General features: G+C 38.7%; 1 protein-coding gene across 1 annotated transcript in view; it reads right to left on the reverse strand.

The window, feature by feature from the left end:
* The window catches only part of LOC120998184 (gamma-aminobutyric acid receptor subunit rho-2-like), a 125,291-nt gene that overhangs the window by 2,802 nt on the left and 105,577 nt on the right, over nucleotides 1-16,912 (reverse strand). The window contains exons 6-8 of the mRNA XM_040428756.1: nucleotides 6,414-6,554; nucleotides 2,217-2,369; nucleotides 752-948 (exon numbers count right to left, since the gene is read on the reverse strand). Of these exons, the coding sequence (XP_040284690.1) occupies nucleotides 752-948; nucleotides 2,217-2,369; nucleotides 6,414-6,554 (491 nt within the window). The remainder of the gene's footprint in view (nucleotides 1-751; nucleotides 949-2,216; nucleotides 2,370-6,413; nucleotides 6,555-16,912) is intronic.

Consider the following 16,912-nt stretch of genomic DNA (forward strand, 5'->3'; position numbering starts at 1 on the left):
GGGCGCCCTGACGTCACTCTGGAGCGCCCGGGGAGCCGCACGGACGGTAAGTATACTGCTCCACCGCTCCCCACTACACTTTACCATGGCTGCCAGGACTTTAGCGTCTTGGCAGCCATGGTAACCATTCAGAAAAAGCTATACGTCGGATCCGGCAATGCGCCGAAACGACATTTAGCTTAAGGCCGGATCCGGATTAATGCCTTTCAATGGGCATTAATTCCGGATCCGGCCTTGCGGCAAGTGTTCAGGATTTTTGGCCGGATCAAAAAGCACAGCATGCTGCGGTATTTTCTCCGGCCAAAAAACATTCCGGTCCAGAACTGAAGACATCCTGATGCATCCTGAACGGATTTCTCTCCATTCAGAATGCATTAGGATAAAACTGATCAGGATTCTTCCGGCGTAGAGCCCCGACGACGGAACTCTATGCCGGAAGAAAAGAACGCAAGTGTGAAAGAGCCCTTAGAGTTGTGCTACTTCCCTCTAAGATAGATAGATAGATAGATAGATAGATAGATAGATAGATAGATAGATAGATAGATAGATATGAGATGTACATAACATTGTGTTCAGTAGATCAAAAAGTAAAAAAAAAATGTTTCCTCTGTTCCATACAGTTGTTCTTTGGTACAACAAGCTACTCTGTTTTGGCCAGTTTATTTAGGCCTAGGGTAGCAAACTGAATTTTTGCCCTGGATGAAGTAAGACCACAGCTGTATATGTACAAAAAGAATATTAATTTACCTACCTTTTCTCTTAGTTTCCTTTCCTTCCGTTCTTGCACTGTGGTCAGGTAATTCACAGCTGCATATTCCAGCACCGATAGAAATACAAACACAAAACTGACCCACAAGTAAATGTCCACGGCTTTTATGTATGACACTCGAGGCATAGAAGCGTTTACTCCAGTAATGATGGTGGACATGGTGAGCACTGTGGTTATACCTACATAAAACCAAATAGGGTAATATTTCTTAATTTACATATGAATTACCTGTGAATTGTCTCAGTATAACAAAAATACGTTGACCTCAGAGACCTTGCACCATTTTGCAATCTCACCAATAATATACAAACAGCTACAAAGGAGCTCCACCTTGGTCTAGATTTGCTTCAAACAATGATCCACCACAGTTTTAAGTGTAAGTGTGGCATTGTCTCTGGAAGCCCATTTGTGTAAATTTCTTGTAAAATTAAAGGGTTTTCCCACGCTGTCAATGTGATAACCTGTGGTCCAATCACTGGAACTCCAGCAATCAGAGGTCCCCGAGTCACCATGTGAATGATGCAGTAATTTGCCAGCTTGACCATCACTCCATTCATTTCTACTGGACAGTCGGTGAAGTTCTCTAGAACTTCAAGTTCTCTGGATCCAGCATAGCACAGCCAGATAGTCTTGCATGCACTACGGACCCATAAACCAGGGATCAGCAACCTTCAGCACTCCAGCTGCTGTGAAACTACAACTCCTATCATGTACTTTTACTCCTAACACCCAAAGAAGTGAAAGGAGGATTCTGGGAGTTGCAGTTTCAAAACAACTGGAGTGCCAGAGGTTGCTGATCCCTGCCATAGACTATAATGGGATCTGTGGGAAATCTGTCCTCTCCCCTGCATAAATGCTGAGATTTGGCTGGACAAAAATTGCTGCACGCAACGGTTTTTGTCAGGCTGGATCCGGAGAACTCCGGCAGGCTGTTCTCTGTTGGAACAGCTTGCCAGATTGCTTTGCCGCAAGTGTAAAAGTAGACTTCGCCCCATAAAAATGAAGAGAACGGAGATAAATGTTGTTTGTGAGGAAATCTTAGATCTGTAGTATCCAGACTAATCCATTTGTGTGACATTTAGTTGTACAGATTGTAAATTTGACACTTTAAAAATCTATTATGAAGCTGAATAGCTAAATATTTATTCTCAAAGACCTTTAGATTACAGGCCATTCTGAAATGCCTTATTTCAGTCATATATATTAATGAAATGTTCCTATACTTACTGGAGGCAATTCCAATAACATTATATTATAGAAATGCTATTAAATCAATGTCCTAATATATCTAATATAACTGCATAGACTGATCAATGAGCTACCCAACACTTGAACAGTATTCAGTTATTTTATTCATGATAGATTTGATGGGTGTCTTATAGGATTTGCAGGTAAGTTTGTTTTTAAGTAACATGACCCAGAGACGATTGTTCCCATGATGTCTTACCCAAAGAGACTCGGGCAGGGACTGCTCTGCGATCTATCCAGAAAGAGACCCAGGAAAGCATGACCATTAGAGTTGAGGGGAAGTAAGTTTGTAGGAGGAAGAAAAAGATGTGACGTCTCAGTGTGAAGTTAATATACAGGCGATTGTACCATCCTATGAGAAAGAAAAGTTACATTTTATATAGGTGCAGTTGTTATTACTGTCAGCCATTCTTCACGTATCATGATTGCGTAAAGAGTACCTGTCATCAGGCTCAACCGTATTAAACTAGGAAAATTGCCTGGTAAGGTTGACTCTGTTGATTAAAATAAAACCTGTCTTCTGAAAATTGGTTGTGGTGTTTCCAAGTAAAAATTATTTTATTCTTTATGCAATTGTGGACTTCGGTGATCGGGCTCCTCAGCTGGCCATGTCCCTCGGTGCACTGAAGCCTCTGTTTGCATAAACAATAAAAGTATTTTTTCTTCGAATGCCACAACCAATTTTCACAACACGTATTATTTTAGTCAGCAGGATCATCCCCATCAGGCAGTATGTATGGTTTAATAGGGCTTATCCTGCTGACAGGTGTTCTATAAGGGTCTTGTAAATAAGGCTATAGTCTGGAGGTAGGTGGTCAGCCTTACATGTAGAGATCCCTGCTTTGAATCTTGGAAGATATTTTTTTTTCTCCCTCATTTAACCCATAATAAAAGGCTATAGCCTTATCACATTACGACTAGTGGCTTTTTATGCTTAGAAAGCTAATACATAATACTGGTTTCTTTATAATCATATACTGTGTCTGTGGATAAACCAGTAATATATTTTAGCTTTCTAAGTATAGAAAAATTATATTCTCAATATGATAAGACTACAACCTTTTATCATGGGTTCAATGAGAGAGAAACAAAAATTACTGAAGAAAAAAATGTAAACGTTTCTCTTGAGACTTGAACCTAGGGTCTTTACTTACAAAGTTAACAATTTACCACCAGCCTATAGCCTTGCCACATTACATGTGGCTTTTCTTTACTTAGAAAGCTAAGACATATTACTGTTTTTTTATAATCACATATTGTGCCTATGAATAAACCAGTAATATGTATTATCTTTCTAAACATAGAAATCCACTCTTCTCAATAGGGTAAGTCTATAGTAAGTAGTGTATACGAAATGTATATGCTAGAACATAGTTTTAGGACACAGGTTTGCCTTCAGCCTGTTGATGTCTAGCCCTGTCAATCAAGGGGAGAGGGGTGTGTGCAGAGCACAGGCCTGTTACAAAAGCAGCTGTTTAACAAGCAGACTAAAGAAAGGTATGGTTTTAATCAGCATGATCAACCCTACCAGGCAGTATGCATGGTTTAATAGCAATGATCATACTGACAGAGGCTCTTTAAGGATGCTGAAAATTTTCTTTTTTTTCATTTATATTTTTTTCTTCTCTCCTGCCCTCTAACCCATAACTTTTTTACTTTTCTACTCACAAAGCCATATGATGCTTTTTTAAAATGTATGTACTAATTACAGTGGGGCAAAAAAGTATTTAGTCAGCCATCAATTGTGCAAGTTCTCCCAATTAAAAAAGATGAGAGAGGCCTGCACATTTTCATCATTGGTACACTTCAACTATGAGAGACAGAATGGGGGGAAAGAATACAGGAAGTCACATTGTAGGATTTTTTATGAATTAATTGGTAAAATCCTTGGTAAAATAAGTATTTGGTCACCTACAAACAAACAAGATTTCTGGCTCTCACAGACCTGTAACTTCTTCTTTAAGAGGCTCCTCTGTCCTCCACTCATTACCTGTATTAATGGCACCTGTTTGAACTTGTTATCAGTATAAAAGACAACTGTCCACAACCTCAAACAGTCAGACTCCAAACTCCACTATGGCCAAGAACAAAGAGCTGTCGAAGGACACAAGAAACAAAATTGTAGATCTTCACCAGGCTGGGAAGACTGAATCTGCAATAGGCAAGCAGCTTGGTGTGAAGAAATCCACTGTGGGAGCAATTATTAGAAAATGGAAGACATACAAGACCACTGATAATCTCCCTCGATCTGGGGCTCCACGCAACATCTCACCCCGTGGGGTCAAAATGATCACAAGAACGGTGAGCAAAAATCCCAGAACCGCACGGGGGGACCTAGTGAATGACCTGCAGAGAGCTGGGACCAAAGTAACAAAGGCTACCATCAGTAACACACTACACCGCCAGGGACTCAAATCACGCAGTGCTAGACATGTCCCCCTGCTTAAGCCAGTACATGCCTTGGCCCATCTGAAGTTTGCTAGAGAGCATTTGGAAGATCCAGAAGAGGATTGGGAGAATGTCATATGGTCAGATGAAACCAAAGTAGAAGTTTTTGGTAAAAACTCAACTCGTCGTGTTTGGAGGAGAAAGAATGCTGAGTTGCATCCAAAGAACACCATGCCTACTGTGAAGCATGGGGGTGGAAACATCATGCTTTGGGGCTGTTTTTCTGCAAAAGGACCAGGATGACTGATCCGTGTAAAGGAAAGAATGAATGGGGCCATGTATCGTGAGATTTTGAGTGAAAACCTCCTTCCATCAGCAAGGGTATTGAAGATGAAACGAGGCTGGGTCTTTCAGCATGACAATTATCCCAAACACACCGCCCGGGCAACGAAGGAGTGGCTTCATAAGAAGCATTTCAAGGTCCTGGAGTGGCCTAGATCTCAACCCCATAGAAATCCTTTGGAGGGAGTTAAAAGTCTGTGTTGCCCAGCAACAGCCCCAAAACATCACTGCTCTAGAGGAGATCTGCATGGAGGAATGGGCCAAAATACCAGCAACAGTGTGTGAAAACCTTGTGAAGACTTACAGAAAGCGTTTGACCTCTGTTATTGCCAACAAAGGATATATAACAAAGTATTGAGATTAACTTTTGTTATTGACCAAATACTTATTTTCCACCATAATTTGCAAATACATTCTTTAAAAATTTAGACAATGTGATTCTCTGGATTTTTTTTTTTCTCATTATGTTTCTCATAGTTGAGGTATACCTATGATTAAAATTACAGGCCTCTCTCATCTTTTTAAGTGGGAGAACTTGCACAATTGGTGGCTGACTAAATACTTTTTTGCCCCACTGTATTATTTTTTTTTAAAAAAGCTGAAAAATGATTTGTATCATCATATTTTGACACCCATAATTGCCATAAAATATGTCATATATTCATATACAGAGCTCTGTGAAGACTTGTTTTTGTAGGGCAAGTTGAACTTTTGCATTATACCATGTTGGGATAATAAGACTTTTTGATTATTTTTTATTACATTTTTGGGGGAAACAAAGTGAACAAAAATGGGGAATAGGCAATTTTGGATATTTTTTCGCATTATGGCATTTACCAGACAAAATTCAAACTTTTATAATTAAATAGTTTGGATATTTTCAGGTGTGACCAAACCAAGTATTTTTTTTAATGTAACTTGGGAAAGGGGAGGGTCATTAGAATTTTTTATATTTTTGTGTTTTTAAAAACATTTATTTTAATATAATTTTTAGTCCCCCTAGGGGGGTTAAACCTGCAATCTTTGGTCACTTAGAACATAGACTGCAATAGTATATAATTGCAGTCTGTAGGAATCCTCTTCATTTCTTTTTAATTTTGCCTTGATACAGGGCTTAACAGACAGTTTATTAGGGCAGACCTGGGAGCCTTCACAGGCCCCAGGCTGTCATATAAATCAATCAGAGCCCTGTGATGATAAGAGAGGTTATATGCATGAGATCAGAGTCATCAACTATAATAAACAGCCAGCATCTGCCAAGTAAGGAGAAGGCTCAGCTTGTCATAGCGGTCATATAATACAAAGGGGTTAAAGAAGCTGGGGAGGATAGATGCTGCTTTGGAACAGCATATCCAGCATTGATGTATTCAAAATGGAAACATATTTACAATAGGAATCCAAAAAACCTCTTTGGATATAAGATTGAAAAAAGGAAAATAACACCTCAGGCAGTGAGCATGTTCTCTCTGCAATCTATATGTATGTAGGAGATTACAAGTTTTCTATCTAAAAACAGAGCTCTGACTGCTATAAAAAAAATTCGACCTAAAACCAACATGATGATAAAAGGTAGACAGTCTTGTGAAGTTTATATTTTACCATTATCAGGTGGAATAATAAGGAATGAATGAATTTATTTCACTTGTTGCACTGATATTGTATTTACCTGTGCTACTGTAGAATGCAAGTCTAGATGTGGTATGAAATTTTTGAATCAAGAACTGAGATAATGAAATCTTCTCATCTGTTTTTAAGGACTCATTTCCCTTTTTCCAGTAAAGCATCAGGTCTTCATCGGTATAGGCATCTATTAATAAAAAGACTAGCATTCATCACTTCGAGACAGAATACTTGGAGATGATAGAATAGATACCTTAAGCACGAAAATGTATAAATTCCTGCTACATTTAAACCATATTACCAATACTTTGATGTAACTGGAAACGTTTGCAAAAATTATTCTTTATTGCTTGTATTTACATAAACATATTTCAATCTTTTAAATGTAAGATTACAAAATTCTAATAAAAATAATTTTTGAAAGAATAGACACCTTACTTTGTCAACACATGTGGCCAAATGCAGTGGCATATAAAGACATCATAGGGCCCCCTAGCAAACTTAATAAGAGCCCTCTTCCTCGTAAGATTTCTGCAGAATTTACCTTTTTTTTATTTTATTTATGGACGAGATTCTGTACTGCCTCATCACTTCATGAATATGGCACTTATTTTGAACATTATATTTCTCAATGTATCTATATCAGACAACTAACATAAATATATTAATGTATTACACACTATATTATAAATATGTCTGCTCAGTGCATAGGAATTTATATAATTACTATTGATGTCAATGGAAACTGTAAAATCTGTACACACTGTGCTCCCCCTAGTGCTGTATGCAAAAAAATGCTACGGTTTCAAATTGGGAAGCAAGAGCACCAGCCCCCTCCCTTTCACAACAAGGCGGCAAATCATAATGAGGTGGTTATTATGGGGGACTTCAACTACCCAGATATAGACTGGGAAACTGAAACTTGTATATCTCATAAAGGAAACAGGTTCTTGGCAATAATCAAAGACAATTGCCTCTCCCAACTGGTTCAGGACCCGACTAGAGGGTCGGCCATACTGGACTTAGTATTAACCAATAGGCCTAACAGAACAACAGATGTGCAGGTTGGGGGACACCTGGGAAATAGTGACCATAAAGTAATAATCTTCCAATTATCATTCAAAAGAGCTTTTCTACAGGGAGGAACAAAAATACCAAACTTCTTAAAAAATCTAAATTTAGCCAACTAAGAGGCCTAACTAACTGGGACAAAGTCCTCAAAAATAAAAATACAGCCACAAAATGGGATATCTTTAAAAGCATCCTAAAATCTCATTGTGAGAGGTACATACCGTATGGGAATAAAAGGTTAAGGAACAAAAAGAAACCAATGTGGATAAATAGAACTGTAAAGAAAGCAATAAATGACAAAAAGAAAGCATATAAATTACTAAAACAGGAGGGTAGCACGGAAGCACTGAAAAACTATAAGGAAAAAAATAGAACATGTAAAAAACAAATAAAAGTGGCCAAACTAGAGACCGACAGATTAATTGCCAAAGAGAGTAAAACTATCCCTAAAATTTTCTTCAATTATATAAATGTTAAAAAGTATAAATCTGAAGGTGTCGGCTCTTTAAAGAGTAATGAGGGGGGAGTCGCAGAGAGCGACGAGGAGAAAGCAAAGCTGTTAAATATTTTTCTCTCCAATGTATTCACTGAGGAAGATAAACTGTCAGATGAAATGCTGAATGTAAAAAATAAATAAATTCCCCATTAAAAGTGTCCTGTCTGACCCAGGAAGAAGTACAACAGCGACTTAAAAAGATTAAAATAGACAAATCGCCAGGATCGGATGGCATACACCCCCGTATCCTAAGGGAATTAAGTAATGTCATAGCCAGACCCTTATTTCTGATATTTGCAGACTCTATACTGACAGGGAATGTCCCACAGGATTGGCGCATAATGTGGTGCCAATATTCAAAAAGGATCCAAAAACAGATCCTTTGTGGGTAAACTGTTGTGGGTAAACTGTTTGAAGGTTTTCTAAGAGATGCTATCTTAGAGCATCTCAACGGAAATAAGCAAATAACGCCATATCAGCATGGCTTCGTGAGGGATCGGTCATGTCAAACTAATTTAATCAGTTTCTATGAGGAGGTAAGTTCTAGACTTGACAGCGGTGAATCAATGGATGTCGTATATCTGGACTTCTCCAAAGCATTTGACACTGTCTGTATGTGGGTAAGTAACTGGCTGAGTGATAGAAAACAGAGGGTGGTTATTACCGGTACACACTCAGATTGGGTCACTATCACTAGTGGGGTACCTCAGGGGTCAGTATTGGGCCCTATTCTCTTCAATATATTTATTAATGATCTTGTAGAAGGCTTGCATAGTAAAATACCAATTTTCGCAGATGACACTAAACTGTGTAAAGTAATTAACACTTAAGAGGATAGTATACTACTACAGAGGGATCTGGATAGATTGGAGGCCTGGGCAGATAAGTGGCAGATGAGGTTTAACACTGACAAATGTAAAGTTATGCACGTGGGAAGGAATAATGCAAGTCACCCGTACATACTAAATGGTAAAATAGTCAGTAACACTGACATGGAAAAGGATCTAGGAATTTTAATAAACAGCAAACTAAGCTGCAAAAACCAGTGTCAGGCAGCTGCTGCCAAGGCCAATAAGATAATGGGTTGCATCAAAAGGGGCATAGATGCCCGTGATAAAAACATAGTCCTACCACTTTACAAATCACTAGTCAGACCACACATGGAGTACTGTGTACAGTTCTGGGCTCCTGTGAACAAGGCAGACATAGCAGAGCTGGAGAGGGTCGAGAGGAGGACAACTAAAGTAATAACTGGAATGGGGCAACTACAATACCCTGAAAGATTATCAAAATTAGGGTTATTCACTTTAGAAAAAAGACGACTGATGGGAGATCTAATTACTATGTATAAATATATCAGGGGTCAGTACAGAGATCTATCCCATCATCTATTTATCCCCAGGACTGTGACTGTGACGAGGGGACATCCTCTGCGTCTGGAGGAAAGAAGGTTTGTACACAAACATAGAAGAGGATTCTTTGCGGTAAGAGCAGTGAGGCTATGGAACTCTCTGCCTGAGGAGGTGGTGATGGGGCGTACAATAAAGGAATTCAAGAGGGGCCTGAATGTATTTCTGGAGTTTAATAATATTACAGGCTATAGCTACAAGAGAGGGGTCATTGATCCAGGGAGTTATTCTGATTGCCTGATTGGAGTCGGGAAGGAATTTTTTATTCCCCTAAAGTGGGGAAAATTGTCTTCTACCTCACAGTTTTTTTTTTTGCCTTCCTCTGGATCAACTTGCAGAATGACAGGCCGAACTGGATGGACAAATGTCTTTTTTCGGCCTTATGGACTATGTTTCTATATTACTATGTTACAACAGGCCCCATAGAAGTGGCATGGCCTTTCTCAAAGGCAACTGTATCAATGCCCAGACAAACAAATCAATGTAGCCTATCATAAATTAGTTTAACAGCACGTTTTGAACTCAAACAAGCTACAATATCTGGTCAGTTGCTTGGATGTGTGGCAAAATGACAATGATGACTATCCAAGACTTCCCTTCAACAAGATTTTCCACTTGGTCCAGGTCTATTTAATTAATGTACTTAATAAAAGCTTTTACAATTATCTTTCCCATTTACTATATACATAACCAATCTGCCCGTAAAGTAAATGTGCTGATCATTTCCTTAAAGGTATATTCCTGGATTTTATTATTGATGGTCTATTCTCAAGATAGGCCATCTGCTCAGCCCCCCGTACCCTGACACCCCGTACCCTGGCAATTAACTTCTCCTGAGTAGCTCCCACACCATTGTGAAGCGGAGCTGATTACTGTAGCAGGGCTTCCAGTGAAATAAATTGGAGCAGCTCTACAGTTACAGTGGGATGCGAAAGTTTAGGCAACCTTGTTAATCGTCATGATTTTCCTGTATAAATCATTGGTTGTTACGATAAAAAATATCAGTTAAATATATCATATAGGAGACACACACAGTGATATTTGAGATATGAAATGAAGTTTATTGAGTTTACAGAAAGTGTGCTATAATTGTTTAAAAAAGATTAGGCAGGTGCATAAATTTGGGCACCACAAAAAAGAAATGAAATCAATATTTAGTAGATCCTCCTTTTGCAGAAATTACAGCCTCTAAACGCTTCCTGTAGGTTCCAATGAGAGTCTGGATTCTGGTTGAAGGTATTTTGGACCATTCCTCTTTACAAAACATCTTTAGTTCATTCAGGTTTGATGTCTTCCGAGTATTAACAGCTCTATTTAAGTCACACCACAGATTTTCAATTATATTCAGGTCTGGGGACTGAGATGGCCATTCCAGAACGTTGTACTTGTTCCTCTGCATAAATGCCTTAGTGGATTTTGAGCAGTGTTTAGGGTCGTTGTCTTGTTAAAAGATCCAGCCCCGGCACAGCTTCAGCTTTGTCACTGATTCCTGGACTTTGGTCTCCAGAATCTGCTGATACTGAGTGGAATCCATGCGTCCCTCAACTTTGACAAGATTCCCAGTCCCTGCACTGGCCACACAGCCCCACATCATGATGGAACCACCAACATATTTTACTGTAGGTAGCAGGTGTTTTTCTTGGAATGCTGTGTTCTTTTTCCTCCATGCATAACGCCCCTTGTTATGGCCAAATAACTCAATTTTAGTTTCATCAGTCCACAGCACCTTATTCCAAAATGAAGCTGGCTTGTCCAAATGTGCTTTAGCCCACCTCAAGCGGCACTTTTTGTGCTGTGGGCGGAGAAAAGGCTTCCTCTGCATCACTCTTGCATACAGCATCTCCTTGTGTAAAGTGCGCCGAATGGTTGAACGATGCACAGTGACTCCATCTGCAGCAAGATGATGTTGTAGGTCTTTGGTGCTGGTCTGTGGGTTGACTCTGACTGTTCTCACCATTCGTCGCTTCTGTCTATCCGAGATTTTTCTTGGTCTGCCACTTCGAGCTTTAACTTGAACTGAGCCTGTGGTCTTCCATTTCCTCAATATGTTCCTAACTGTGGAAACAGACAGCTGAAATCTCTGAGACAGCTTTCTGTATCCTTCCCCTAAACCATGATGGTGAACAATCTTTGTCTTCAGGTCATTTGAGAGTTGCTTTGAGACCCCCATGTTGCTACTCTTCAGAAAAATTTAAAAGAGGAGGGAAACTTACAATTGACCCCCTTAAATACTCTTTCTCATAATTGGATTCACCTGTGTATGTAGGTCAGGGGTCACTGAGCTTACCAAGCCAATTTGAGTTCCAATATTTAGTTCTAAAGGTTTTGGAATCAATAAAATGACAACAGTGCCCAAATTTATGCACCTGCCTAATTTTGTTTAAACAATTATAGCACACTTTCTGTAAATCCAATAAACTTCATTTCACTTCTCAAATATCACTGTGTGTGTCTCCTATATGATATATTTAACTGACATTTTTTATCGTAACAACCAATGATTTATACAGGAAAATCATGACGATTAACAAGGTTGCCCAAACTTTCGCATCCCACTGTACATACTCTGCCCACTGCACAATTGATGGAGTTGTGTATATCCGGCAATGGAGTTACTCTGAAACAGCTGATGGCTTGTGGTGTGGGGTATTGGGTCTGATATGAGTTGCCTATCATGAAGATAGTCCATCAATATTAACCCCTTCCAGAAAAACCCAGTTTGGACCTAACGCCGAAGCCATGTTTCTGAAATCTGACGTGTTAATTTATCTGGTAATAATTCTGGAACACTTTTACTGATCTAAGCGATTTTAAGAAGGTTTTCTCATGACACATCATACTTCATGTTAGTGGTGAATTTGAATTAATATATTTTACCTTTATGTATAAAAAAAATCCAAAATTTACTGAAAATTTTGAAAAATTTGCCATTTTCCAATTTGGAATTTCTCTGAATTTAAGACAAATAGTAATTCCTCACCAAATAGTTATTAATTAACATTCCCCATATGTATACTTTATGTTGACATAATTTTAGTAACTTTCATTTAAGTTTTTTAGGACGTTAGAAGGTTTAGAATTTTGGAAGCAATTTAAAAAAACTGTGTTTTTAAGGACCAATTCATTTCTCAAGTAACTTTAGGGGCTTACATAAAATAAACCACCCAAAAATGAACGCATTTTAGAAACTACACCCCTCAATATATTTAAAATTGATTCTACAAACTTTGTTAACCCTTTAGGTGTTCCGCAGGAATTAAAGCAAAATGGAGGTGAAATTTTTTTGTGCACATTTTCCATTTTAATCAATTTTTCTTGTAACATAGCATGGGTCAAGAGCAAAACAAACCTCAATATTTATTACCTAGATTCTACAGTTTACAGAATCACCCCATATGTAGTCGTAAATCTCTGGGTACATGGCAGGGCACAGAAGGAAAGGAGCACAATATTGTTTTTGGAGGGCAGATTTTTCTGGAATGGTTTTTGGGTGCTATTTCACATTTGAAGATACCTCTAGAAAGGAAAGCCCAAAAAGTGACCCCATTTTGGAAACTACACTCCTCACGGAATGGATTGAGGGGCGAAGTGAATGCTTTGACTCAACTAGCATTTCATAGAATTTAGAAACACTTGTCTGCGAAAATGAAAAATTACATTTTATTTCCAGTAAAATATTGCTTTAGCCCCAAAATTTTCAATTTCACAAGGCATAAAAGGAGAAAATGCACCCCAAAGTTTATGTATTTTTTCTGAATATGGCAAAACCCCATATGTAGTCATAAACTGCTGTTTGGGGGCACAGTAGTGCTCAGAAGGGAAGGAGCGGCATCAGGATTTTCTTACGAGGAATTTGCTGAAAAAGTTTTTAGGGGCCATACCTTTTTTATTTTTTCACCAATGTAGCTGTGTGAAGGCTTGTTTTTGTTGGACAATCTGTAGTTTTTATTAGTATTTTGGGGTAGCTTTTTGATCACTTTTTATACCATTTTTTGGGAGGTGAGGTGGGCAAAAATTGCAATTCTGTCAGTTTTTATTTTTAATGGAGTTCCTCATGTGGTATATTTGATAGGATACTTTTATTCTGTGGGTTGATATGGTTATAGCGTTATCAAATTTATATAGTTTTTTACGTTTTATTACTTTTTCAGCATAAAATCACTTTTGTATTAAAAATAAATTATATTTTGCATCGCCATATACTAATATCCATACCATTTTAATATTTTCACCAATGTAGCTTTTGTGAGGGCTTGTTTTTTGTGGTATGGGCTGTAGTATTTATTGAAATCATTTTGGGATGCATATGTAATTACTTTTTATACCATTTTTTGGGAGGTGAGGTGGGCAGAAATTGCAATTCTGTCAGTGTTTTTTATTTTATGGTGTTCACCACACAGGATTAGTAACATGATACTTTTATAGATCAGGTCGTTACAGATGTGGCGTTACCAATTATGTATAGTTTATTTTATTTATTTATTTTTATTTACATTTAATTTGTTTTACTTTTTTTTTTTTGCTTTTTTTTTTATCAAGCTCCACTTGGATCTTCAAGATCCAGTAGGGCTGATGGCTTTAATATACTCTGCTATACTCTTCTATGGCATATATGGAGTATAGTACTTTCAGTTTTGGGCCTCATGCACACGACCGTATGTATTTTGCGGTATGTCCCCTAAAAGAACAGTCCTATCCTTGTCTGTAATGCTGACAATAATAGGACATGTTCTATTTTTTTAGCGGAACGGAAATACGGACATGCGGAAACGGAATGCACATTGAGTACCTTCCGTTTTTTTTGTGGACCCATTGAAATGAATGGATCCGCCTACGGTCCACAAAAAAAAATGGAACAGACACGGAAAGAAAATACATTCATGTGCATGAGGCCTTACACTGATGCTAAGGCCTCCTGCACACAATTGTTTTTCTTTTTTTCGTTTACGTTCCGTTTTTTGTTTTCCGGATACGGACCGTGGCTTCATTCAAGTCAATGGGTCCGTAAAAAAAACGGAATGCATACGGAATGCATCCGTATGTCTTCCATATCCATTCCATTTTTGCGGAACCATCTATTGAAAATTTTATGCCCAGCCCAATTTTTTGATGTACTTATTGTTGAAACATTATTGTATGCTTCCGTTTCCGATTCGCAAAAAACGGATCACAAATTGAAACCAAATGGAAAAACGGAACGGAAACACAACGGAAGCAAAAAACGGAACAACGGATCCGTTAAAAGCAGACCGCAAAATACTGAAAAAGCCATATGGCCGTGTGGAGGAGGCCTAAGCCTGATCAGACCCTCAGGGTCTGTCACGCTTAGATACATGGCAAGCCTGGATGACTTTCTAATGCGTCTGGTTGCCATGGTAACCATCAGGATGCTCTCATCGCATTGTGGGATGAGGGAGAGAGGGTGCTCCCTCTGTTAACCCCGTAGATGCTGCATGTGGCTACTGACCGCGGTATCTAAAGAGTTAAACATTCTCTATGGGACCGGAATAGATGCGGACAGCACACAGTGTGCTGTCCGCATCCACATTTCCGGAGTGCGGCCCCGATCTTCCGGTCCGCAGCTCCGGAAAAAAATAATGCATGTCCTATTCTTGTCCGCAATTGCAGACAAGAATAGGCATTTCTATGGGGGTGTCGGGCGGGTGTATTGCGGATCCGCAATGCACTACGGACGTCTGAATGGAGCCTTATAGTGTCACAGCCCCGATTAACAGTTCCGGTGTAACTGTACGCCTGTTTGCAGTAAATTACCTGAAATCTGGACGTACAACTACGTCCAAATGTGGCAAGGGGGTTAAAATCCTGGAATATCCCTTTAAAGAGGGTTGGGACTTTTTTAATTGGTGGAAGCAACATGTTGTACCTATTGAAAAAATCATACTCACTTGATCTCTATCACTTCATTCTGGCTCCTTTAGGCAGTCTTACTGTAAACTTCTGGATGGACGGGGTGTCAGTGCAGCCAATGATTGGCCTCAAAGTGGACACATCCCTAAGTGGCATGTCATGTTGTGTCACATGCCATTTCGGGACACATCACTCCTGAGGCTGGTTATGGTGCATGTGACCCTTTCCATCTGAAAGCTTACAGGATGGGGACCAGAAGACAGCTGAAGAGTGCCAGGCACCCAAAATGAAGTGGTGGAGACTAGGTACTACCGCACATTAAGAAGTCACAAAGCTGAACAACAGTTTTAACCCCTTCCCAATATCTGCTGTACATGTAATGTGTATATCTGGTCTCTAAAGATGGTTCTCACTCAGGAGATGAGCAGGGACTGGTGGACTTGCTGACAGTGTTTGTTATCAGAAACAACTTCGATCCCTGACATTTAACCCCTCAGATGCTGTGGTCAATTGCTACCACAGCATCAGAGCAGTCATTTAGCAGTGACTGAACACCCCTTCAATGATGTCCAGGTCTGCCATATTAAAGTTCCTATTGATCCCTGCTTTTGGTAGAGATCAATAGGAATATAGCAAGTTTCCCACATACTGTAGTTGTAAACCATTGCAATCTACATTGGAAATTATTTAATAATCTCATGTTCCCCTAGGAGGGCTAACAAATAAAGGGAAAAAAGGTTAAAAAAACAAAAACATAAAGAGTTAAAATGTAACCCCCATTTAGGCCTCTTGCACACGACCATATGTAATTTGCGGTCCGCAAAAAACGGATCCGCAAAAAATATGGATGACGTCCATGTGCATTCCGTATTCTGCGGAACGGAACAGCTGGCCCCTAATAGAACAGAACTATCCTTGTCCGTAATGCACACGGAGTACCTTCTGTTTTTTTTGCGGACCCATTGAAATGAACGGTCTGCACAAAAAACGGAACAGACACGGAATGAAAATACGTTTGTGTGCAAGAGGCCTTAAGAAAATATATAGATAAATAAGCATTAAAAAATATACATCATTAATAGCGGAGCGTACAAAAATGCCCAAATTATTAAACATAAAAGTATTTATCTCACATGATAAACTCTAAGGAAAAAAAATGTAAATGGTTGAATACTTTTTTTTGTTGTTGTCTCTCCTCCCTAAAAATTTGACTCAAAAGTAAATCAAAAAAGTAACCCAAAATAGCATCAATACAAAATTACACATCTTCCCGTAAAGAATGAGCTATTACACAGCTTCATAGACAGAAACATTATGGGTGTCAGAAAATGATGTTGCAAGAAAAAAGTTTATCTTTAAGTTTTTTATTTTATTTTTAAGTATTCTAACATACTAAAAATCAATATAAATTTGGTATTGCTGTAATCGTACTGCCCCATGGAATAAAGGTACTGTCTTTTTTACCACACAGGTAACACCATAAAATTAAAGTCCACAAAATGTCATATTGTCTTTTTTCCAACTCAATAATTTTTTGCAGCTTCCGAATGTGGAATCCCAATGCATCTTATGGAATATAAGATAGTGCCAATAGAAAGTACAGCATGTACCACAAAAAGACAGGCTGTTATACAAGTATGTGTACGAAAAACTTGGAAAGCAAGGAGCAAGAATGGAAAATGGCTGCACTGGGAAGGGGTT

The sequence above is a fragment of the Bufo bufo genome, chromosome 4 (assembly GCF_905171765.1).
Source record: "Bufo bufo chromosome 4, aBufBuf1.1, whole genome shotgun sequence".
NCBI classification, from domain to species: domain Eukaryota; kingdom Metazoa; phylum Chordata; class Amphibia; order Anura; family Bufonidae; genus Bufo; species Bufo bufo.